At 34.3% G+C, this 26083-nt stretch overlaps 2 protein-coding genes and 1 long non-coding RNA gene across 33 annotated transcripts in view; 2 read left to right on the top strand and 1 right to left on the bottom strand.

The window, feature by feature from the left end:
- erfl1 (Ets2 repressor factor like 1) overlaps positions 1–20376 on the top strand; it is an 80217-nt gene extending 59841 nt beyond the window's left edge. For all 6 annotated transcript variants that reach the window (XM_087287114.1, XM_087287115.1, XM_087287110.1 and 3 more), the window contains 4 exons: positions 1287–1521; positions 8195–8381; positions 13977–14106; positions 18403–20376. In XM_087287114.1, coding sequence (XP_087143240.1) covers positions 1287–1521; positions 8195–8381; positions 13977–14106; positions 18403–19208 — 1358 coding nt within the window. In that variant the 3' untranslated portion in view covers positions 19209–20376. The remainder of the gene's footprint in view (positions 1–1286; positions 1522–8194; positions 8382–13976; positions 14107–18402) is intronic.
- Positions 845–7811, bottom strand: LOC147840301 (uncharacterized). The gene is made up of 3 exons (XR_015511494.1): positions 7539–7811; positions 4065–4234; positions 845–4014 (listed from the first exon to the last, which is right to left on the bottom strand). It is a non-coding gene; the product is annotated as an uncharacterized LOC147840301 (long non-coding RNA).
- Positions 20377–23571: 3195 nt separating the features above from the next.
- Positions 23572–26083, top strand: part of arhgef1 (Rho guanine nucleotide exchange factor 1) — a 91240-nt gene continuing 88728 nt past the window's right edge. For 25 of the 26 annotated variants that reach the window (XM_087285915.1, XM_087285908.1, XM_087285906.1 and 22 more), the window contains exon 1: positions 23572–23901. The gene's annotated coding sequence lies outside the window, so the exon portion shown is untranslated. 26 annotated transcript variants of the gene reach the window in all.

Below are 26083 nucleotides of genomic sequence, written 5' to 3'. Positions count from 1 at the left end.
TTTAGTTTAACCAATTCAATTATAGTGCATGTGTTTGGAACCCGGTGGAAACCCATGCCAACTCCACAACACCAACTCTACAAAGAAATATCAAATGGTTCAGCTGGTACTCAAACCAGCAACCTTCTTCCTGTGAGGCAACAGTGCTAACTACTGAGCCACCATTTCGCCCCTCAATGTTGATAATATACAGTTGAAGTCAGAATTAGTAGCCCCCTTTTGAATGTTTTTTTCTTTCTTTTTAAAATATTTCCCAAATGATGTTTAACAGAGCAAGGAAATGTTCACAGTATGTCTGATAATATTTTTTTCTTCTGGAGAAAGTCTTATTTGTTTTATTTTGGCTAGAGTAAAAACAGGTTTTAATTTTTTAAAAGCCATTTTAAGGTCAAAATGATTAGACCCTTTAAGCTATATTTTTTTCCATAGTCTACAGAACTAACCATTGTTATACGATAACTTGCCTAATTAACCTAACCTGCCTAGTTAACCTAATTACCCTAGTTAAGCCATTAAATGTCACTTTAAGCTGTTTAGAAGTCTTGAAAAGTATCTAGTTAAATATTATTTGCTGTCATAATGGCAAAGATACAATAACTCAGTTATTAGAAAGGAGTTATTAAAACTATTATGTTTACAAATGTGTTAAAAAATCTTCTCTCCATTAAACTGAAATTGGGGAAAAATTAAACAGGGGGGCTAATAATTCGGGGGGCTTATAATTTTAACTTCAACTGTATGTGATAGATATACTGTAACTTGACAATAGTATTTGCCTGTTTTTATAACATGATTGCAATACTCTATACTGCATTCACAACACTTCGTAATCCCCATAATTTAAGGATGACAACACATTATTATCAGAGCTGTTAAATCAATTGGCAGTGATCATGTGGTACAAGACATAGCTCTTCAGAAGATCCCAGAATATTATTTTACAAGAATACAAGGAAGTTCAAATCTTGATATTACAACATAAGATAAATGCACCTCAAATTAAATTTTGATAGACATGTAGAACTAATAATCAGTTTTTGTTTCTGGTTGTCATTTAGTCTGAGAAATAGACGGGTACACTCACTCCCTATACTTTATTTAAAGACTTTTTATATTTTTCAAAAATGGGAAATTTCTTTGCATAGACTAAATATTCCCTGGGCTCAAAGTACACTATCGAACCACCCATCGCTTCATCAGTTATTTAGACAGGAATGCTCTTAGCAAGTAACAAAACCAACAAGCCTTATCCAAATCCTTTCACTTACTCGCCTCCATTTCCTCAGGCATCGCCTTCCCAGAGTGGGCCTATAAGCCAGAGTCAAGCCCAGGCTCCAGGCAGATCCAGCTGTGGCACTTCATCCTGGAGCTGCTACAGAAGGAGGAATACCAGGGGGTGATTGCCTGGCAGGGAGACTATGGTGAATTCGTGATCAAAGACCCTGACGAGGTGGCAAGACTGTGGGGCATTCGGAAGTGCAAACCTCACATGAACTACGACAAGCTCAGTCGAGCACTTAGGTATGCACAGCATGTGTGCGTTTCATATTCAAAGGCCTGTTTTCTGTGTTAATGCTTAATTGCTGCCTCTTATTGTTCTCTCATGCAATATGTATATTCTCCATCATGTGCTTTGTTGAGTACACAGACTGTTTCTTTTGTGCGCTCGTGCTTTATCTCGCATCTGATGAGGGGGAAAAACATCATTTATTTTTTTCCTCACATAATATCCTGTATAATAGCCTTGGCCCCTCCAATGCTTGATAGTATGTGGATATTTTAAGTGCTGCCTTCCCTCTGAAGAACATCAATACACTCCAATTTGTGGAATCTTTGAACATCTAAATGGATTCTGGATGTTCTCCGGCGAGAGGCTCATAGAAAGAATACTTGTCGATGGGGATTTTGAAAATGAAGTCTTAAATTGATTCGTCCCTTCGCGAAAAACTTATATCAGATCTCTTTTCAGACTCCAAACTCGTAAAACTTCTAACGTCTGAACTACGACCCTGCTTGCCTGGCATTCATGCAAATTGCGCTTATCCATTTCTCATCCCGTCTCTGTTATCGCTCTGCTCCCCTCCTCCACTTCTCCATTTAATAGATGCTGTCGCTGGCCGCTAATTGTTATGAATAGGCACAGGCCATAATTAGCCTCGTTGATTAGCCTTGCTTAATTGCTCAATTAAGGGGCACAATTGCCACATAAAATAAAAGCGTACAAATTATTGCACCGGCAGATTGCACCGCAGGAACTCGTGTAGGCTGGCGGACCGGGTAAGGAGAAGTCAAGCATAAAGTGTGTTGAGATTAAAGAGGCTCGCTCTCATGCACAGGTGAGCATCCTCAAAGCGCTCTGACACCCGCGATGAGTGCAGACGGCTGATAGTCAGGGGAAAAGACTCAGATCGCTCTCTGATTACCAGCTTTGTGTGATGTTGAGGGAAATCTAAGCGGTCATCGCTGTGCAGATAAGGAAGCTGACAGGACTGGTGCTCCCGAATGAAAGGCCATGACCCTGGAAAATGTTCCGGTGGAGGCGGAGGCAGTTTTTCCCTCTTTTAAAGGGACAGTTCACTTAAAAATCAACAGTGTGACATTTATACATCCTCATGTTGTCCAGATTTGTATGGCTTAATGATCAAAACAGCATGTATATTGTTAGTATATACAGTTGAATTCAAAATTATTAGCCCCCCTAAATTAATTTATGAACTCATCTATAACTGATTTCTTTTATTTTTGTCATGATGACAGTAAATAATATTTGACTAGATATTTTTCAAGACACTTCTATACAGCTTAAAGAGAAATTAAAATGCTTGATTAATTAGGTTAACTAGGCAGGTTAGGGTAATTAGGCAAGTTATTGTATAACGATAGTTTGTTCTGTAGACTATCGAAAAAATATATAGGGGCTAAAAGGGGCTAATAATTTAAACCTTAAAATGGTGTTTAAAAAATTAAAAACTGCTTTTGTTCTAGCCAAAATAAAACAAATAAGACTTTCTCTAAAAGAAAAAATATTATCAGACTTACTGTGAAAATTTCCTTGCTCTGTTAAACATCATTTGGGAAGTATTTAAAAAAGAAAAACAATTCGAACGGGGGCTAATAATTCTGACTTCAACTGTATAGAGTACGTACTGTACCTGCTGTACATGCTGTTTTTTATGGTAGTAATGTCCAGATGGAACTTTTATTGAAGGTTCTTTATTAGCATTCATAAACAACCTATTACAACTATGGAAATTTTCATTTCGCAAAAGGTTCTTTACAATGAAAAAAGCTTTATTTAGATTATGAAATTGTTCTGAACATCATTAAAAAGGGTTTTCATTAAAAGCCTGTTACGCCCCTTCTAGTGAACATGAAAGGGAAGACTGCACACACTATGCTGCTTAAGAAAATATATAAAGATTTTATTTTTTACAATTATTTTCTCAAACAAATTTTGTCTCTTTTTTTTTTCAATTTCAGGAGCTGACTAGGCCCAAAATGATAAAACAATCTAAATTCAAATCCCCTCTAAATTCCCTCTTTTCAGCAAAAGGAAAGGAAAAAAAACACTTTCTTACCTAACTCCCTTGTCCACAAAAACAATCAAAATAGAAAGTACAAAAGAAAAAGGCATCAAGGTCCCTACTTAAAATGGTACAAATATTTACAGTCAGCGAACAAATCCAAAAAAGGCAAAACAGCAGAGTAGTCAGTTATCAGGCAGAAGTCAGATTTTCAATGTCAACCAAGCAAGAATTAATGCACTAAACACTGACACAGATTTTCCTCTGATACATGCACAAACTCCAATTTAATCTTATTGGTTGATTGATTTATCTATATATTGATATCATCTTATTATCTTTGGGAGAAGGCTGTGTCATCTCTGGTGTCCTGACATTTTATACTACCCATCAGATTATGTTACCAACACTGTGGGGTTGGGGTTAGGGATTAGGTAGATTAGGGCAACATTATAGCTTTATATCACACTACTCCACATTAAAATTTACACTGGTAGCTAAATTTGATGGGTAGCATATTGTGTCATCAAAATGTGCTACCTACTTTTTGAATGGGAGGTAGGAAAATCTGACAAGGTAGGACAAATCGACAGAACACCGGTCAAAAAAAATAACGTGCTGGTTTAATAAAAGTAACTTTTGTGTCTAAGTCAGAGTTTGCCAGGGGCATGAATGATTTTGGGTTTGACTGTATCTCATAAACATTCCAACTACACTGTTAACCCTTACTGTAGATTATGAAGTAAATAACTGTAAAATAGCCAGTGTTTAGCTGTAATGAAAAGAAACAGTATTTTACTGTAAAAGGAGCAGGATTTGTATGAAATTCTGTAGTGCAAAGAATAAATTACAGTAATTTACTCTATGTACCATTACAGATATTTACTGTGATAATAAATGGTAAATTACTGTTCAACCATTACTGCCCCATCTACTCTGATGCTTTATGTTGCTATTTTATATTTATTTTATCTCTGTGTTTTCTTTGGTTCCTTTTATGTTTTTAACATTGAGTATCAAGAGTCAACCAATGCCACAGAGCTTATTTAAAGGTAAGTGTAAGATATGGACGAAATGCATTTAAAGGCAAAAATATTCACACAGAGCAAAGAAATTGTCACAATAATTTTTATAACTTTGTTTACTTTTCTATAATTAATCTAATTTAATTGCCTAGTTTGACCTATAGTTAAGATTTTAAATTGCACTTTCAACTGAATATTAGTATTTTGCTAAATAACAAGTAAAAATGTGTTATTTAAAAAAAAAAAAAAAAATTATATATATATATATATATATATATATATATATATATATATATATATATATATATATATATATATATATATATATATATATCTTAAACAACACGCACATACATTTTTGCAGGGATTCAATGAATTTGTCTGGAAAACTGGCAAGTATAAGTGCCATTAACAGTATAAAGGCTTTCCTAAATAAATGTATAAATCATGATATTTGTTGTGTTTTTATTATCACTACAGATTTGGAACGACATGAGAATCAGATTATTTATTTATTTATTTTTTTTCTATGGATGAAGTTTATATTATAGTATATTTTTATTGTTTTTATTAAACGATATGTGCATAACTGTGATAAATGTAGGCAGTTGCTTTGAAAATATGCTATGTACCAGGGGTGTCAAACTCCTGGAAGGCCACAGCCTAGTAGAATTTAGTTCCAGCCCTGCTTCAAAACACTACCTTTAGATTTAGTTTGATCAGGTGTGTTTAATTAGTATAACTGCACTGTCACTCTGTAGATTGTGCAGTAAATAACTGTAAAAAAACAATGATTTAAGCATCACCACACACTCCCACAGGCTGTCCGTCTTATTCTAAACACAAAGGTGTTAGAAAGAGTTTTCAGAAAATGCTGGCCCTTTAAGAGAGCCAGGTGTTTGATTTGTTTACTGCTGAGTGTGCTCTATTCTCTGTCTATCAATTCAGATGTTGAGTCTGATATGTATTAGGCTTTAAATAAGAATCTAAAATGAGTAAGTAAAATGTGTTCAAATGTTTTTGAGGGTTTATAAAATAAGGCTGTGTTTTAAGTTATATTGTTGTTATCTTGAACTGTGTACTTGAAAGCTACATTGTTGTTATCTTGAACTGTGTACTTGAAAGCTACATTGTTAGCTAGTTAGCCTCTCCTCATATAACTTCTTACATTACTTTTGTTTAAGTATATGTATTTATTGGATATTGCATACTGTCATAATGTACAGATGCTAACAGTTGTATGTATCTTTCTGGCAACTAAGCCAAAATTAAATTCCATCATCTCAGTAAGGTAACATGTGCACATCATCACAGGGAATCACAAAAACATGATACACATAGCCATCCACACACAAAAGCTCCCCTGTCCAGTCCCAGGTTGTGATTTTGTTGCTAAATATTTTTCAGAGCTGTGTTTCCATCTATGAATTTATATTTGAAACAATAAAAAAGTTTGTTGTCATGAGATAATTATAACAATAAAAGATTGGATCCTTTGGTTTTTCGGTGTTGCCAACTTTATTTTTGTTTTCTATAATTATTTTAAACTTTTTGAGATTTGACAGAGCTTTTAATTATTTAAAACTTTAAAATTTAAAATAATTATTTTGTGTTTTTTGCTGTTCAGTTTTTTTTGTTTTGTTTTTTTGCATGGTCAGCATTGAGGAGAGAGTAGCACATTTCACTGCAGCACTTTGTGTGTGTGTGTGTGTGTGTGTGTGTGTGTGTGTGTGTGTGTGTGTGTGTGTGTGTGTGTTTATTGGATATGTGATTGTGATAAATGTTAGCAGTTGCTTTAAAAGTATGCTATAAACCAGGGGTGCTTAATCCTGTTCCTGGAGATCTACCTTCCTGCAGATTTCAGTTGCTATCCATATCAAACACACCTAAACCAATTAATTAGGACCTGAACACCACGTTATAATTGCAGGCAGGTGTGTTTGATATGGGTAGCAACTGAAATCTGCAGGAACGTAGATCTCCAGGAACAGGATTGAGCACCCCTGCTATATACCATGGGGGTCAAACTCCAAGTTACTGGAGAACTGCAGCGCAGCAGAGTTTAGTACCTACCCTGCTTCAACATTACCTGTAGATTTCTAACGAGCCTTAATTAGTTTTATCAGGTGTGTTTAATTAGAGTTACAGCTTAAAGTCCCGGTCACACTGCACTTTTCTCCCTATAGTCTTCCATTCATACGCATGTGAATGCTGCAGACCTGGAATGCAAACTCAAGCGACAAATTTTACAGTTTGCAGCATTGGAAAGTTCAAACTTGGAGAACTCTGAACTGCAAAATCACATCATGGGATTGCTTGAGACTAATCAAAGATCAAACCATGACCTCTCTCAACAAAAATTATGGACCAGTTGCTTGCTTTTTCAATCTCTAAATATTTTATTTAATCCCACTCCTTTTCGCAGAGCCATATGACAGAATTTTGCATACTTAAACGTTTTACTGCAGCCTTGCTGTGCAGACCTGTGGCTCTCAGTAATATGTAAGCTGATATTTATATCTGCTGATTTCTTAATTTTGTTATACATTTTCTGTTTTATATTTGTTTGCTGCCAAAACAATAAAATAAATTTGTCAGAATTTACAACTTAATTAATTTAAAGAATTAATAACGTAAGAATACTAATTAATTTTAGTAACACCTTGACATACTATTGTGTATGCAGTATAATGCTGTGAGTTGTAACACTACAGTACAGTAATTAACTGTACACAGTTTCCAGTTAGTTACCACTACTGCTCTATTACAGTAATTAACTGGCAACACTGTTGCCAGCTACTCACTGCAATGGTTTGGTTACAGTAAACAACTGGCAACACTGTTGCCAGCCTCTCACTGTAATGGTTCAGTTTCAGTAATTAACTGGCAACACTGTTGCCAGTTACTTACTGTAACCAAACTTTTACAGTGAGTAGCTGGCAACAGTGTTGCCAGTGTTCTACTGTAAAAAAGCCTGGTAAGGTCTAACAGTGTAGATTTTATCCATCTAATGTGTTGCGTTAATGTTTATTAAAACTATTGTTCATTGATCACAGGTCACAATATTCACAGCTTCAACTTCATTGTTAACAGCAGCTGCACAATGTTGATTGATTATAACGTGGTCAGTTTTCATGGGAATCAAACCAATAATAATGGCCTGACAGAATCTGCGGACATTTTTTGCTATTTCTGCGGATTTTTTTTTAAATCTGCTGATTTGTATGGAATGATATTTGTAAAACGAAAACCTTAATATATGAAATAAAAAAGAAAACATTTTTAACTTTTATTCAATGTTTACAATGCAAATCTAATTAGATGGTGAACGAAGCAAGTCTCTTATATAATATATATTTTAAAAGACAGATAATATTACTTTACAAAATGTGTTGTAAATAAACCATATGAACATTTCAATATTATTATTATTATTATTATTATATTACAATAATATTAGTGAAATTTAATTTAAAACTAAATAAATATAAATTTAAAGACAAAAGTTTTTACCTGAGTTTTGTCGAATTGCACTAATTGCAACCACATCATTAAGTATAGAATTAGTTTAACATAACTGCTTGTAACACAAGTGCTGCACTTACACCTTATTGGATTGTATTTCCTGTGTTCTCCATCTTGCAGATACTACTACAACAAACGCATTTTGCACAAAACCAAAGGCAAACGCTTCACCTACAAGTTCAACTTCAGCAAGGTGGTTCTGGTGAATTACCCGCTGCTGGACATGGCGAGTTCCCCATTCCTGCTGGCCCAAAACCACTTCAATGGAGGAGCAGCGACACCGGACTGCAGCCCTGTCACACCTGAGGTGAGAGGAAATGAATTCATTCATCATGGTGTGTTTACAGAAGCATAATATCAACAGAACAATCTAAAAATGAGAGACAGGCACAAGCTGCCAGCTAGAGAAGAAAAATAAAGTCAGACAAAAAGCTGAAGAGCTTGACGTGCTCTGTGATAATAACAGCTCTATTGCCTGTGTTTAATGATTGATGTTTTTTTTTTCTATCCATACTGTATAAGGCTCTCTGTGTTAGCTTTGATGTGAGGGATCAGGCTATTGATTGTACGGAGTCAATCAGTATGTAGGTATCTTTTTTTGCTTTTTATTTTATTTCTTTTCAACTGTAATTGCTCTAGTATTGCTGTTCAGCAATTATTTGCCTTCAGTCAATGTTAAACTTTAACTAAAATAGTTATCGTCTGAATACCAGGGGCAAAGCATAAATTTATATGTCCCGTTTGAATACAAAGAGACAGAGAGCAGGTTTGATCAATAAAGGCTTAGTCAAATTTGAAACTTGAATTCACTTCTTAAAAGTGTAAATGCTTAAAAAGAATAAAATGGTGGTAAATTTGCCTTACAAGGTAATTAAAAGTGAGACCCTGCAAGCGAAAACGTACAGTTAAAGCAGTTTTGCTACACTTTACCAATTTCTGTTTGTAGATTTCAATACAATAAACATTTTAAAGGCTGTTTAATCATTTAATAACTCTCCACTTCAGCACAGCACACTTAAACCAAACTTTACAGTTTTATTCATATATGCATTATGAAGGCCTACTAATGCATTTGTTCACATATAAAGTAGTTTGCTTGATTGTATTCAACATTTTATTCTACAAAAACGTGAAAATGTGCTTTTTGTTGTTGTGGTGGTATTTCCAAAATCCCTTTGTTAAAACCTTGAAAAATGAAACATGAATTTGAATCTGGAATAATCCAATGTTCAGCTTCTTGTGCTGGAAATGTATCCAAATTAGCACATATTCCATGAAATAATGGATAATTTGCCTATTAAAACAAATTTTTTTGCAAACTTTTTGACTTTCTAGCCCTAGTTTTTAATATAATGTAAATGTTTTAAAATAACAATTTTTATAAAATTAAACCCATATATATAAAAAAATATATAAAATATATATAGACTTTAAAATCATGAACTTTCCTAAATCTGCGTTGCATTATAACATTTTTATTTTATTACAATTACAAAACACAAAAAAAGTTCAGAGTATTTTCACCTTGAATGGCCATAACGGTAAAATTACCCACATGTATTTTCTTTGAATGTACTTGTCTGTTGCCGAACAACTTTTTCGAACAAAAACTTTCTGGTATCAAAAACACAACTTCTTTCACCTTTTAAAGACAACCTTTTCACTGCCGTAAAAAACTCTCTCCTGCTTGCTTTAAAAAGTGAGTTACGCACTTTTGGGAGCTCTCTAACTTGCACACACATATAGTCTTAACGGCCACTTTATTAGGTACACCTGCCCAACAACTCGTTAACGCAAATTTCTAATCAGCCAATCACATGACAACAACTCAATGCATTTAGGCATGCAGACAAGGTCAATACGATCTGCTGCATTTCCAACTGAGCATCAGAATAGGGAAGAATGATGATTTAAGTGACTTTGAACGTGGCATGGTTGTTGGTGCCAGACGAGCTGGTCTGAGTATTTCAGAAACTGCTGATCCACTGGAATTTTCATGCACAATCATCTCTAGGGTTTACAGAGAATGGTCTAAAAAGAGAAAATGTCCAGTGAGTGGCAGTTCTGTGGGCGCAAATGTCTTATTGATGCCAGAGGTCAGAGGAGGATGGCCAGACTGGCTTGAGCTGATAGAGAGGCAACATTAACTCAAATAACCACTCGTTACAACCTAGGTCTGCAAAAGAGCATCTCTGAACACATTGAACCTTGAGTCGGATAGACTACAGCAGCAGAAGACCACACTGGATGCCACTCTTGTCAGCTAAAACTGAGATTTTAATTCACACAGGCTCACCAAAATTGGACAATAGAAGATTGGAAAAACGTTGCCTGGTCTGATGAGTCTCAATTTCTGCTGCGACATTCGGATGTTAGGGTCAGAATTTGGCATCAATAACATGAAAGCATGGATTCATCCTGCTTTGTATCAATGGTTCAGGCTGGTGATGGTGGCATATTGGTGTGGGGGATATTTTCTTGGCACACTTTGGGCCCTACCTGTGTATCCATCCCTCTATGACAACAGTGTACCAATCTTCTGATGGCTACGTACAGCAGGATAACTACCATATCATAAAGTGTGAATCATCTCAGACTGCTTTCTTAAACATGATAATGAGTTCACTGTACTCAAATGGCCTCCATAGTCACCAGACTCAATCCAATAGAACACCTTTGGGATTTGGTGGAATAGGAGATTGGTATCATGGATGTGCAGCCAACAAACCTGCAGCAACTGTGTAATGCCATCATATCAATGGGGACCAAAGTCTCTGAGGAATATTTCCAGTACCTTGTTAAATCTATACCATGAAGCATTAGGGCAATTCTGAAGACAAAAGGGGGTTCAACTAGGTACTAGTAAGGTGTACCTAATAAAATGGCCGGTGAGTGTATATGCTATATTACAAAATATTATTTTTAGGGTATTGACTTCATCAAATATGATGACAGACATTAAAAGATTGATTCTAAAAACTGAACAGAATGTAGGGATAGTTTATAATTTGACCCAAAGAATGACCAGTCTGGTAGATGAAGAAAAGCCGGAGTTAGAGATTTAAATAAATAAATCAAATTTACTGAAGATAGTTTGCAGTTTCATCAGCAGAAGCCAGCTTCAACACTCGCAATGAGTTCCTAGGCCGTTCTGCTTACAAATTACCAATCAATAACAATTATACTCTCACATAATGTCATTAACTGCGTCACACATATAGGTGTTCTAAACTGATTGCTTAAAACACAGAGACTAGGAAAGTTTCCACGTGGGGTTTGTGTGTACAGTTCTGAACATTATCTTAAGCATAAACGTCAGACATCCCTTAGACTGATTAGAGCTGACTCCAGACTTGTGAAACGGATTAACAATTAAATAGAACACACACACATAAAGTATAATCTGTTTCTTATTCAAGGCTGAGTGTACTCTCAGCCGTCTTTATCAAAACTGGTTAAAAACCAGTATAATCTATATTCAGGCAGTTATAATTCCTCACTACACAAAGTCTATCTTGAATAAAAAGTAGAATCACTTTAAAAGATTTAACCATAAAAATAGCAAAATCACTTTAGACATTTTAGACAGTATTAACTCGTAGAAATAACAATAGAAACAGTTGTTTCCAGTCCTCAGCCCTCAGTTCCACTCAAGGTCTCCATGACCTCTGACCTAGTTTGCTGGCTCCTGAAAATAGGTATAAAGAGACAGGCAAATGCACTGAACAATCTTATATTAAGCAATGTTTTAACTTATTCAATAATTAAAATCAATTCACAGTTAAATACTGAGAAACAGGATGATGAGAAAAGGTTAAACGTTGGTCCATGATGAGATGGATTGGAAGGCAGAAATCCGAATCCTTCAGAAGCTTTGAACATAAATATGACGTGACTAAAATCTTACATGAACAGCCAGAAGTATCGCTATGGCCATTCAGTCTAGAATTCCACTTGTTCAAGTCTTTATGTAACCAATCAGCTGGGGAAGTATGGTGATAATAACTATTAGTTAAGCTATTTATCCCGTTCACCTGGTGTCTTGCCTTCAAAACGGCAGGCTGGTAAAAATAGAATAATAACCTGATTTTACTTTTGCCTTGCAAATGAAAAAGCAACTATCCTGAGAAAGTTATCTGCGTTACATCTTGTCTAGAGGAGACTGAAGGAGAAGGAAAAGATCCAGAGGTGAAGAAGAAAGTGCAGAGAATGTCACAGACGGCGTTAAGAAGCCTTAAAACAAAAGAAGACATTATCCCTTTCCTCACATCCCTGTCTCTGTCCTATTCATCACTGCCATTGATTGAAAATGAAAGACATGTGAGAAATAAAAGAGAAGGTGGAGCTGTCAGATCAGTGTCGTGTAATTAATGCGGTTTGCTTAAGCAATCCAGATTATGTAGCTTCGAAGTACAGTCCTTTCTCAGCGAGAAGAGAAGAGTGACAGAAATGATCGATCACCTTCATGTCACTGATAATAAAAAAGAGAAAATCTTTACGCTGCTCATCCGCTAGGATTCCTGCGATGACTTCCAGGTTTCCTTTACTGAGCTTTATCCCTCTTCTAATCTGCACCCAAAAGTCATTGCTCATTTTGGGAGGTAAAGCCCCAGGATCATTTTGTGGCCTATTCTGACTGATGCTTTTTTGGGGATTTCTAAAAGAGCATTAAAGATGTCATGATAGATTTACATTCCTTATGTTTAGATTATGCATTCATAATGCAGCAGTGGATTCTGTCTGCTTTGTCATTTTTATATTTTATGATCTGATTATAAATGTGTTTATGCATGTAGTTTTCACTTCATATGTACATTTGATATTAGGTTTAATATATGACTGCAGGCTAATATATATATATATATATATATATATATATATATATATATATATATATATATATATATATATATATATATATATATATATATAGGGGTTTCACTGAAGCTAACAAAGTATTGATAGTTGTGTGAATATTATCATACAGTTATTGTTTTGAGTGTTCTGATCCATTATCAGCTTATCAAGATGAATATACTGTGACAGTTTACTGGAGAATAACGGAATTCTTGTCATCTTTTATTATCATTTTCTAAATTGTAATAAATGAATCTGAAGATCCCATCTTGATCAGTCATTTTATAAAAGTCAATTTAACCAGTTAGTGAGAATTACAGTGTTTTACAGTGTGTCACAATAAAAGATAATAGAATATTTTTTCACCTATATTTTGCTTTTTATTTAAAATCTTTTTATTTTTATGCTATTTAATATGCTTTTTGTTCATATTAAAAATCACTTTTTTTAATTGAAAATTGTATAGACACCAGGATGTCTTTGATGTAATGTATAAATGATTTTTTTAACAAGAAAAAGTAAATATAACATCTTAGTTTGTTGATCTGTGATTCAAACACTATTCATGCACTGATATTTATTATTATTTACCTAATAAATCTTGTTGATGCATCTTTTAAAGACAGGATGGAAAATTGTTGGGCATGATGAATATTTGAATCCTCAAGTTTTATAGGAGAATTGTGGCCTCAATCAGGTGGATGGATTCTGAATGATCCAACTCATTTTTTGTTTCCACATTTTGAACTGCTTTCACTCTGGTAGGAGATACAGAGTGCCAAAGTGTAGGTTGAACCGATATAAGAGATTCTTTGTACCAGTTTCAGTGAGTTTACTTAATAAATTTTCTTAATTAGCATTATAATTATTATAACTACTGTATTTTGTATTGTTTTTATTATATGTTTATGGAATGTCTGCAGCAATATAGTGATGCCCATAACAAATGTCCTGTCAAGGACAATAAGGTTTTACTACTACTACTACTACTACTACTACTACTACTATGATTTAAACATGTATCTTTTCATGTATCCTATCCCAGGCCCTTCAGACATTATTCCCCCGTTTGCCTGAATCGGGTAGAGGGCCATCTCTGTTTGAACGCAACGCAGGAGCCCCAGGACCTGATGGAGACAAGCTGAGACTGGACACTTTCCCTTTCCTTGGCTCAGGTATTAACTAACTAACTGAATAGATAAATAAATAAAGACAGATTTACCAAATTAAACTTTCTTTGATTTTTCAGAGTAGTGATTGGAAACTGGTGATATGCAGATATAGTTCACATTGCTTATAATTTTGAACTAGGCACATAATGGTAGTTTACACCAAAAGTGAGAAATAGCTCATAAACAGTTGAAGTCAGAATTATTAGCCCCACTGTTTATTCCCCCACCCCCCCCCCATTTCTGTTTAACAGAGAGAGAAAAAATTTCAACACTTTTCTAAACATAATAGTTTGAATAAATCATTTCTAATAACTGATTTATTTTAACTTTGCCATGATGACAGTAAATAATATTGTACTAGTTATTTTTCAAGACACTTCTATACAGCTTAAAGTGATATTTTAAGGCTTAACTCGTTTAATTAGGTTAACTAGGCAGGTTAGGGTAATTAGGCAAGTTATTGTATAACAATGGTTTGTTCTGTTGACTATCAAAAAAAAGTAAAAGTAAAGTTTAAAGCTTTAAAGCTTAAAGGGGCTAATACTTTTGACCTTAAAATGTTTTAAAAAATTAAAACTGCTTTTATTCAAGCCGAAATAAAACAAATAGGACTTTCTCCAGAAGAACAAAATATTATCAGACATACTGTAAAAATTTCCTTGTTCTGTTAAACGTCATTTGGGAAATATTTAAAAAAAGAAAAAAATTCAAAGGGGGCTAATAATTCTGACTTCAGCTTTATTTGTTACTGATGTTATGTCAATGTTATTTTTTATTTATTTATTTATTTTTGTTAGTGTTGTATTTGTTATTAGCTCCATTCATTAGATAAAATAATTAATTTTTTATTTTATTTTATTTTATTTTAATTAAGCATTTTAGTGTACTGAGTCACATTATTTTGCATCTATTTATTAACATTTTAATTATTAATCACACAAAATATTGAAACAAACCAACAGACAACACAATGCTTAAGAAAGAGAGAATAAATTATTTACATTTATAAATTAAATAATTATAATAAATTAATAAAAAGCAAACAGCAATAATAATAATAAGTAAATAAATAAACCAAATATTTAAAGATAAAATAATAAGATATACATAAATTATGATATATATTATCACTTACTGAATTACATTAACTACAAACTAACATAAGTATAGCCATAAGTTGCTGATTTGAAAACGTACAGACAAACAAATAAACATCACTTTATAAGTTTTCATCAGGTAAATTCAGTTAACTAATTGTTAAAAAATGAAGCCTTGCTGTAAGTTGTCAGCAAACAATAAAAAAAAGAACTTTTCCAGTCAATATCTGAGGCATGTTGTGGATCAGATGAATGTTTATATTTGTAAATAAATCGTCTTCAAGCATCTGGTACAGCGATTAACACCACTGCGAAATTTAGAAAAATATCAGAAAATTATCAAAAAGCCATTATCATCTATTTGTATCCTTAAAATCTCTCCATTGTTTGTTTCCATTTGCATTTCTGCGCTCTAGCTTTTCTGTGAACGTCATTTACACACTCCTTTGTCTTTTCCGATGCTCTGAACGCACTGAAATATGGGTGTATCAGAATGTATGAGGGCATGAGTATGTCAAAGCAACTCCTCAGCCCCCCCCAAAAAACCCTCTTCAACTTAGTTTGTCCTGAGGTCCTGTTCCGCCCTCCTCCTCTCCTTACCCCTCTCTGTCTCCCATGTGTACCCGCTGTCCTAATCCCTTCCCAAGCAGGAAGGCCCTAATTGAGGGTGCAGGCTTCAGTTTGTGGCCTGTGGCGCCCATTACTGTGTTTTCATAAGCAAGTGAGGCCTGCCTGACTGATTCAATATTCATGTGTCTGCCAGCTACTCCTGGCCCTACACACACACACACACACACACACACACACACACACACTAGCACTGTCAAATTAGCCCTGCATAGCAAATAACTCAGAGAGAAGCAGAGGAGATGAAAAAAGAGAGGGAGAGAAAGTAAAGTAGGCAGGATCGAAGGAAGAAAAAGGCTGAGGAAGAAGTAAAGGTGAACATTTAATAAGAAGGAAACCTGTTTGTATTGTAAACAAAAACATGTATTGTAGGATTGTGAAATCAGATTTAAACTTGTGTCGTCTTGATTGTACATTTGTGAATATGATTATAATTCAATAAATCATTTGTAATAATTATTAAATATAAATAAACTCAAATAAACTGAAAAGAATGATTCAAAGATGATTCCATGGATTTACTAGTTTTTTTAAGTAAAGTGGTTGTAATAAATTTATTTGGACTGAATTTAAAAAAACAAATTAAGTTAAGAACATCAGTAAATTTATATTTTTTACAGGGGCTTTTTTTAAAGTTTGTTTAAAATCAACACATGTATTCTTTGCAACAATTTTGCAGACATCATTTTTTTCAGTGTATGCTGAATTAAATACTGTTTTATCTTACATATTTACTTTTTATAAAACTATTTTTATTTTTGTTGTTGTTGAAAATGTTGAGTGTTAAAGTTTATTATTAAAAGTAATGTATTAATTACAAATTAATAATAATAATAATAATAATAATAATAATAATAATAATAATAATAATAATAATATAATGATATAATTAATCATTGTACCTTCCCTTTTTGTTATCTGTTATTTAAAAGGCTGGTGGAATTTATATCTTTTTTTTTAATTCGTATAAAGTATTAACCCTAATTGATTAATTATTTACAGGGAATTTAACTGCTTATTTTTATGTATTTGAACAATATAGAGATTTTTTTAATGTATGTGGTCAGATTTAAATAAAACATTTATATCGAGCAAGGTAAGATTCAAAAAACAGATTTTTATTTCATGTAAATGCTGTTCTTTTGAACTTTCTATTTAGCAAAAAATCCAGAAAAAAATTATTTAGTTAAAGTCAAAATTATTAGCCCCCCTGAATTATTACCCCTTGTTTATTTTTTTTCCCAATTTCTGTTTAACAGGAAGAAGATTTTTTAAACACATTTATTAAACATAATTGTTTCATAACTCATTTCTAATAGCTGACTTATTTTATATTTGCCATGATTACAGTAAATAATATTGGACTAGATATTTTTAAAGACATTTCTATACAGTTTAAAGTGACATTTTAAGGCTTATATAGGTTAATCAGGTTAACAAGGCAGGATAGGGTAATTTAGCAAGTTATTGTTTACCAATAGTTTGTTCTGTACACTATAAAAATATAGCTTAAAGGGCTAATAACTTTGACCTTAAAATGTTTTTAAAAATAAAATAACATCTGCTTTTATTCTAGCATAAATAAAAAATAAGACTTTCTCCAGAAGAAAAAATGTTATCTGACATATTGTAAAAATGTCCTTGCTCTGTTTAACATCATTTGTGAAAAATATTTAAAAAAAGAAAAAACAATTCAAAGGTGGGCTAATAATTCTTACTTCAACTGTATAATAAAATGGTTCACATTGCAACTTTTTAAACATTCATAATAAAAAGGACTGTTTGAAAACCCCACTATCAAAAATGCTGGGTTCCACACAATTCTTTAATATTGTCCCAACACAAAACGATTAAGTTAACTTAATTCTTCAAACAAATTAAAGTGGATTGAACATAAAACAATTTAGCTGTTCCAAAAAAAAAAAAAAAACTCAATAACTGTTGTTTCAGCTAAGTAGTTTGAACACTCATTGTATTGTGATTACTGCTCTAAAATATATATTTATATAATAGTAAAAAACAACCACTTTTTGTGTTTTTTTAAACACAAAATATTTTATTTTAAAAAACATTTAAAGTATTTTGTAACAGTAAATATGTCTGGCTAAATCATTCAGATGAATCATTGCCTTCTGCTGTCTTCATTAGTTTCTAAAACAAAGATTTTTTTGCAGTTTAAAACAGCATCTTTGGATATCTTTTCTGCTGGAGATACTGTTGTCCTAAAAAACAAAACAAATGTAAATAAACAATCTTACACATACCGTAGAAATGGTATAGTATGAAAATTTGGTAGTTTTAAAACGCTCACTATTCTAAACTGCAGTATACCTTGAAAACGGTTATCAAGCCATGCCTAATCATGTGACACATAAGACTATGGTAACTGGCTTCTAAATATTAAGCTTTGCTTTAACATCCTAATATGCGTACATTTTTTCAGAATCAATGATTCAAAATGTCCTTCTAGTCCTTTAAATCCCCTCATGTTCTCTGTTCATAATCCCACCTTTAACATCTAACCAAAAACATTAACACCGTCTTCCTCTCCATGTTTTGTCAATCCCTCCCACAGGAGCCCCTTGTTACTCTAAACCTCCATCCCTACTGGGCCCTTACCCTCGGAGCCCCTCTTTTGACTACCCCTGGGGCTTCAACCCTTACCTCCCTGGGGCCTTTTCTCTCAACAACTGTCCCAAACTGCCTCCAGGCTCCCTCTACTCCTCACACTTCTACCCCAACCAGCTTCAGTCCAGCCTGTCCCAGTTACCACACCCCTTCTCCTCACTCCTGCCCCCCGGGGACGCTGCCGGGACAGAACGGGGAGGAACAAATGGCTCCGCTGGTGGACAGCCTCCGAGACTGTGCATCCCGCCATATCCCGGGAGCCTATCATTAGGCCGGACTGAACTGGGGAATGGAGGAACGGGTGTAGGCGACCGGGAACGAGGGGAGATTGGTGTACCCGCTGGAGCTCTTGGTTTGGGCTTGGGTCTAGGATTGGGGTTAGGAGGGGTAACCGTAGGAAGCGGAGGAGGCCATCAGAGCCCTTCAGAGCGAAGAAAGGGTGTGAAGCAGGATCCGGAGTCAGACTCTGAGCTGGAGATCACAGATCTAAGCGACTGCAGCTCGGAGAACGAGAATGAGCCGGACTTCTCTTTGGGGAAGGAGCCGGTGCTGGGTGCGCGCTCACATCTTCTGGAGGCCAAATCTGGGGGTCTCGGGGGAGTCTTGCCCCCTCTGTCATCTCTTCCTCCAGCCGTGTCTCCACATCCCCTCAAGAGCCTGGGACCCCTGACTCCGCCACCGTCTCTCTCTCCCTCCCTCAGTATGGTGGAGCGGCACAGGGAAACAGACACTCTGAAAGTCGCTCACAGTTAATATGTTCTGTTGTGTGTGATTTTTGTTGTCTTGCAGGTTCTCTCTTTCTCCTTTTTCTGTCTGTGGATTCCTGCATTTGTGGAATAATACTGTATATTTACAACTTTTTTTTCCTGTCCAATGTTTTAGTGTTCTCTCAAGCCACTCGTGCTGTTGGAGTATTCTGCTTTGTTCAGTTTTTGGAATCGCACAATGCAGTCTTAGGGGCCATTCACACTGAATGTGTTTTAGATTTGGATGATTGGCAGAATAGGTCAAAAACGTAAGACTTTGAGATGCAAGTTGAAAAAGTGAACTTTTAAATTGAGTTTAATATATTTTCAAAGCCGTGTCAGGCTTTAAGTGCTGCAAAACACTCAAATGCAATGCTCAAACACATCAGTCTTGCACTAGGTCCTGAGACTCACTAGGGGCCTCAGGAAATTTCCAAGCCGAACAGATGACTAACATGAATGCAAAATGATTATTGAGTCAAATATGTACAGTCCCAACATTGGGTAATTTTATTTAAGTTAAATGTTAAGGACACTTTTTAACCCAATATTTGGGTCTGTTCATATTTTAACCAACACTGGGTTAAAACAACAACTTTTTTTGTGAAACAAGGTTTGCTTTTTTTTTAAATTTAAATTTAATTAATTTTGTTCACAGTAATTTTCATCACAGTGCCGCAGTGGGTAGCATGACCGCCTCACTGCAAGAAGGTTGCTGATTCGGGCGTGGGTTTCCTGCTTTAGTTTCCACCACAGACCAAAGACATGCGCTATAGGTTAATTGAATAATCTAAACTGGCCGTAGAGTATGTGTGTGAATGCAAGTGTGTATGGATGTTTTCAAGTATTTGTTGCGGCTGGAAGGGCATCTGCTGCGTAAAACATATGCTGGATAAGTTGGCGGTTCATTCCGCTGTGGCAACCCCTAATTAATAAAGGGACTAAGCCAAAAAGAAAATGAATGAATAAATAACTTTGTTCCCCCTAGTATTGGAACACATAAGGGAAATATTAAATGTGAGATTTTTAGATCCGGTAAATTCAAAGATTACTTAAAATACCGTAAATTAATTTTTGCTAAAAATTTTTAAATAAAAGAAGAAAAAAGTATTTTAAAATATTTTTCTTTTTTAATTTATTCGATTTAATCATTGTTTTATAATGTTTAAACACTCAATAAAAAATAATAAATGGAAAAGCTTTGAGTTCTTTATATGTTATTGTGGATGGTAAAAGGCTGAGAACTTAAATCTAAATCTGATACATAGAAAACAAATGGAAGATCACTGCATAATAATAATAATAATAATAATAATAATAATAATAATAATAATAATAATAATAATAATAATAAAACATGTTTATGTGAATGGCCCCTGTCATTTTAGAAATCAAAATGCAACACAAAAACTGCTTCAAAAATTTCAACATTATAAAAAGAAAAGTAAATTATTATTCTCTCATCATAGGAAGCTGTAACAATGAGATATCTTGTAGCTAAGACAGCACAGTAAGTTAATATGCGTATCTTTAATCACTCACTTTTTAAAACTGCACTGCATTCTGGCCCTGCTGAGACAGACAGTAGGTTTGTTCTGCTTCATGTATTTCCCAGACTTTTCTTTAAGTAATGCTAAGCTCTGCAATACAGTGTTCAGTTGAACAATGTAATGCAAGCAAAATGCAATAATGGCATTGAGAGTCATTTTAACCTGATTCAGTTGCGCAGCAATAAGGCGCTTTTGTTTTATTGTGCTGATTCCAAAGGATTCAGACAAATTTATAGTCAAACATTGCCATCTTGTGGTTAAAATAAAAATCCAAGCCCTTCGTAGTCTTCTGAAGCTAATGTTTATTTATTTATTTATTTATTTATTTATTTATTTATTTATTTATTTCACATTTCATGTCCTGTTCATATCTTTTTTTTAAACAAACACTTTATGAGCCTGAGAATGAGAGAAAATACTGCTCATGTCAGTGAATATTGAAAATTTGTATCTATTTCACTGTATATATTTTATTATTGTGTACATTATGTTCAATTACTATTACTATATGGGATAGTTGTATTGGTGTCATTTTACTCTGTACCTAATTCAAGAGTGATATATGAGGCAGGGAAATGATTAAGTAATATATGTGTAGTGATCCAAAGTTGACCAATGTGGAGCAGTTGTTTTTCACATTGCTCAAAAGAATGGACTGAGGAGTGTGCGAAAAATAATAGTAATAAAAAATATCTGCTTCCTCTAATTGTGCCCTTTGGGAATTTTCCCTATTTATGCCCAAATGATGACCCTACTGGACTGAGTTATGCCGCTCGTTTCACTTTTCAATAATTCATTTGCCCAGTGGTGGCGTATTATAATTAATCAAGTGTGAATAATATTAGTTGCAGGATCTGCTCCTTTTTTAACCAGTGTTCACTCTGATGTTTATCAAGTTTTAATATATGAACATTCGAATTGAATGTAAAGATGTACATCAATTTGGAGCAGAATGACACGTTAATGAATCTTGAAAACGAGGAAGTGGGAAAAATAAGGGCCAAATACATTTTACCAACCTGAGTCCAACGGTTTTCACAGATATTCTTCGGAAAGTTCTTATCAGATTTGAGATAAGAACTTAAATGAGTTGTTACTTGACAGTTGGTTACTTGACTTGCCCATACTACAGAAGATTTCCGCTGTACATAGGACTTTGTGTATTTGTGTGTACACATTGAAAGGAAAAAATACCATTTACCTTACAGTAAAACTTTTCTTTGTTTTATTGTAAAATTTAAAAAAGAAAGGATGACTAGAACAAAAAATGAGTAAAGAGTAATATCTTCAAGAGCAATAAACAATATTCTTGAGATTTAATTGTAAGATTGTGGATTTTTCTTTCAGTTCAATTAAACGTGCTCTGAATTATTCTTACATGAAAAACATTGACACCCAGTGTAACTTTGTACTTCAAGGTTCAGTACTGTGGAAAATGTTATTTAAAACTCTTAAAATTTGCTTAAAAATATGAAAATGTTTGCTGTTAAAAATGTTTTCTAAAAAAAGACATGTTGCATTTTAAAATGTTAATTGAAAGGTTATTTAGATTTAACTATTTTTCCCAATTTTGTTGAAAACTGGTGACACTGGTGGCTTACATTAAGGTTGCTGATTCAAGTCCTGGCTTGGCCAGTTGGCATTTCTGTATGGAGTTTGCATGTTCTCCCTGTGTTGGCATGGGTTTCCCCCACAGTTCAACGACATGCACTATAGGTTAATTGTGTGTGTGTGTGTGTGTGTGTGAATAAATGTGTATGAATTTTTCCCAGTACTGGGTTACAGCTGAAAGGACATTCGCTGTGTAAAACATGTGCTGGATAAGTTGACGGTTCATTCCACTTTGGCGACCCCTGATGAGTAAAAGGACAAAGCCAAAGAAAAATTGATGAATAAATGAATGTTTAAAAACTCACATTTATGCTGAATACTAATATCTTGCAAAATAATAAGAAAAATATTATTTTGTCATGATAGCCAAGGCAATAAAATTTAAAACTATCATGTTTAAATGTGTTTAAAAAAGCTTGTATATGTTAAACAACATTTGAGTTTTTTTAAATTACAATTTGAGCGACATGTTGGCTCAGTTGTTAGCCATGTCGCCTCACAGCAAAAAGGTTGCTGGTTGGAGTCAAGGCTGGGTCATTTGACATTTCTGTGTGGAGTTTGCATGTTCTCCCCATGTTCGCGTGGGTTTCCTCTGGATACTCCGGTTTCCCCCATATTCCAAAGACATGCAGTACAGGTGAATTGAATAAACTAAATTGGCCATAGTGTATGTGTTTAATGTGAGAGTGTATGAGTGTTTCCCAGTACTAGGTTACAGCTGGAAGAGTATCCGTTGTGTAAAACATATACTGGATAAGTTGGTGGTTCATTCTGCTGTGGAGACCCCTGATGAATAAATGAAAATTAAAAAAATAATAAATTGCAATTTCACTGGGGGTCTAATTATTATTTTATCTGTAAATTTAATAAATAAATGAATGCTATAGTAATTAGTTTTCAATAGTGTTAAAAGATGACTCTTGGACAGTTTTTTATTTAGACATTGGTCTTGTCAAATTCACAGAATGCCTTAAATACAGAGATTAAGTTGACAATAGAAAAAAATATTTTAAAAAAGCTAAATAAAAGACTACAGGCTCATATTTTCTGCACATACAGATCAACGTATTTCAAAGTAAAGGTCAGGCTTTCATAAATGGTGAAAATGCGTAGAGTAATACCACAGGGAGCCGTGTAGTGTTCGAAGAGCCCTGAGAGCCGTTCTAATGGAGGGGAACGAATTTAGTGTAACACTGCTCGTAACCACACGGACATAGATGAAATGAATTTCTGGACACCGTTTGGCCTCTGGTGGTCGCAAGTCATACAGGAAGAGGCGGTGGAAGGCGAAAAGTTACGTTCACCAAAGCAAAAAAACACACAGCTTCTTTGTCGATGGCACCCTGGAACCACTAAGCATATTTATCAAATTTTTGCAAATTAAGAATGGTTTAGTCTTGTTTGTTAATCTGCAGTCAAACATCGCGCGCTTGAATTTGTCTCCACTTCCGCGTACAATGTTTTTTTCCAACGACATACGACAAGTTTAGAACAGGAAGCCTGCAGAGGCGCTTGTCACTTCGTCTCACCTTTTAGAAGGTAAGTTTTTTAGCTCTAACATGTGTACTATTGGGTCAGTTATGATTTTGGTGGTTTTCTGTACATTTTTATGGCACAGCGTTGTGATTTGTCATCAGAGGCAGCATTCGCACACTTGATTAGCATGATCCAATTCTGCCAGTTTGCCTTTGCTCGCCGAGAGGAATGTTGTGTTTGGCTACAATGTAACCCTTGCCAGCATTCCTTTTATTTCCGTCGACCTGCGACATTATTTTTCAACAAAATAACGTAAGAATCCTGCGAGACATTCGCGAGATGTTTTGAATGAGGATAAGGCTCTTTGACAGCTAACGTACAGTTTTACTTGAAATGCCTCGACGCGTTACGAGAGCTACAAAACGTCCAAATCATGCGTCAACATAACCATCGTTTATGTTATTGATATTTTAGCCTTTATCAGCATTGACAGAACGTTAGCTTTACACTGTAATTGATTTCACATATTTGCACAATCTGATTAATTCAATCATTTAGTAACATAAATAAAATTCCCCACAGGAGCCAACATAAGTCTGAAAAGTTTTCTTTTAAATTTTATTAATGTTTAAGCAATGTCAACAGAGTGATGTTTTACTTCATATAGCTCATATGTCATTTCCGTTTTCAAACTGGTTCAACACAAGCGTTTAATGGACAATCAGCTTATTGCTTTCCATTTTATTTCGTAGTTCCTCCCTACTAATTAAAATAATTTTCCGATAAATAGGAGTAACTACTTTTATGTGCCATCAAGGAAACTGAAAGTCTGGTCTGGCGTCTGGATCTGAAGTTGAGAGTGGATAACATATTCCGCTTCATGTTTTGTATTTCACAGTCAATGGTGAGAAAATCTCAGGTGAAGAGAAAACTGACTTCTAAACCGCCATAAATCACTGTGCTTTACATCTGTAAGAGAAAACACTGTCCCTTCTGTTACATGCTCGTGGACCTCTTCGCATTCATTTGCCTCATTTTCTATTCAATTATGAGGTTCAAATACTGCATTTTGGTGACATTTTAAGCACCAAATTTAGCTTGTCCGATGGTTATCATTACCACACTTTTTGATACAACAAAACATTTCCTACATTTTTGTCAAAGTGCTTACTCTGACATAAACTATATTTTGTTTACAAGAATTGTGTTTATTTACAAATGTGCATTACGTTATTACAGTTTTATAAATAATGTAATAAGATAAAAAAAAATACTTAGCCTTTTTTAAATGATCATTTTTTATCATCCATCATTAAAAAAGGAATCTGTTCCACTTGTTTTAAATTAAAAACTGTAGCCTATAGGCAAGTAACAAACTAGCCAGCTCATTTGCAGAATTTGTCCATTTTAAAAATAATTAATAATTACATTCGTCTTTAAGCCCTCTTTTATCAATTATTTTCACAGTTTATGATGGCATACTGTCAAAATTGAGACAAATGAGCTAATCTAGGGGCCAAATTCTGGACTTCATCAGTTGGGGGTGGGTCTTTCGATCCACCTGAACCCCTGAGTTACATTGTGTTAGTTGCTTTGTTCCAACTTTCCCCCATTCAAATCCCAGCAATTCACATTTAAGATCAAAGCTGCCTGCATTAAATATGTATAATAATCTCTGGTTAGTAATTAGTTTTATCATGAATATGCTTTAACAAACTTGAGTATAAATCTTTAATCCATTGTTTTCGTAGTAGCCAGTTTGTTTTTGCTGTCATTTTACAAGCGAATCTCAAGTAGGGCTGCACAATATTGGAGAAATTTGATATTGATTTAGCTTTTTTTCAGCGAAAGGATCTGCCAGTGGCGTATGTGAAATAATCTTGTTTTTGCTATAAAATGTAGATATTTGGACTGACAACAAGACAAAAATTCTAAGTAATATTTTTTTTCTGCAAAAATCATATAAATTACATATAAATACATTGATTAAATACAATTCTGTAGCTCCTGCTCAGTTACTATTCAGATTAGACATTGCATATCTTTGCGATTTGTTCATTGCGGATGCGCACATTGCGATATCGATGCTGAAACGATATATTGTGCAGCCCTAATGTCAAGGTAAATTGATGTCAGCCATTGTTTACATTTTATGTTTGGCTTCTAGGTAATTCGTTGTGTAGAAAACCACCGTTGTCCATTACATTTTTGGGCAAGGAGCACTTAAGAAGCATCGTTAGTCTTG

Source organism: Danio rerio, chromosome 16 (assembly GCF_052040795.2).
Source record: "Danio rerio strain M-AB ecotype USA chromosome 16, GRCz13ab, whole genome shotgun sequence".
In the NCBI taxonomy this organism is placed as follows: domain Eukaryota; kingdom Metazoa; phylum Chordata; class Actinopteri; order Cypriniformes; family Danionidae; genus Danio; species Danio rerio.
This window is presented reverse-complemented; position numbering and strand designations above follow the sequence as displayed.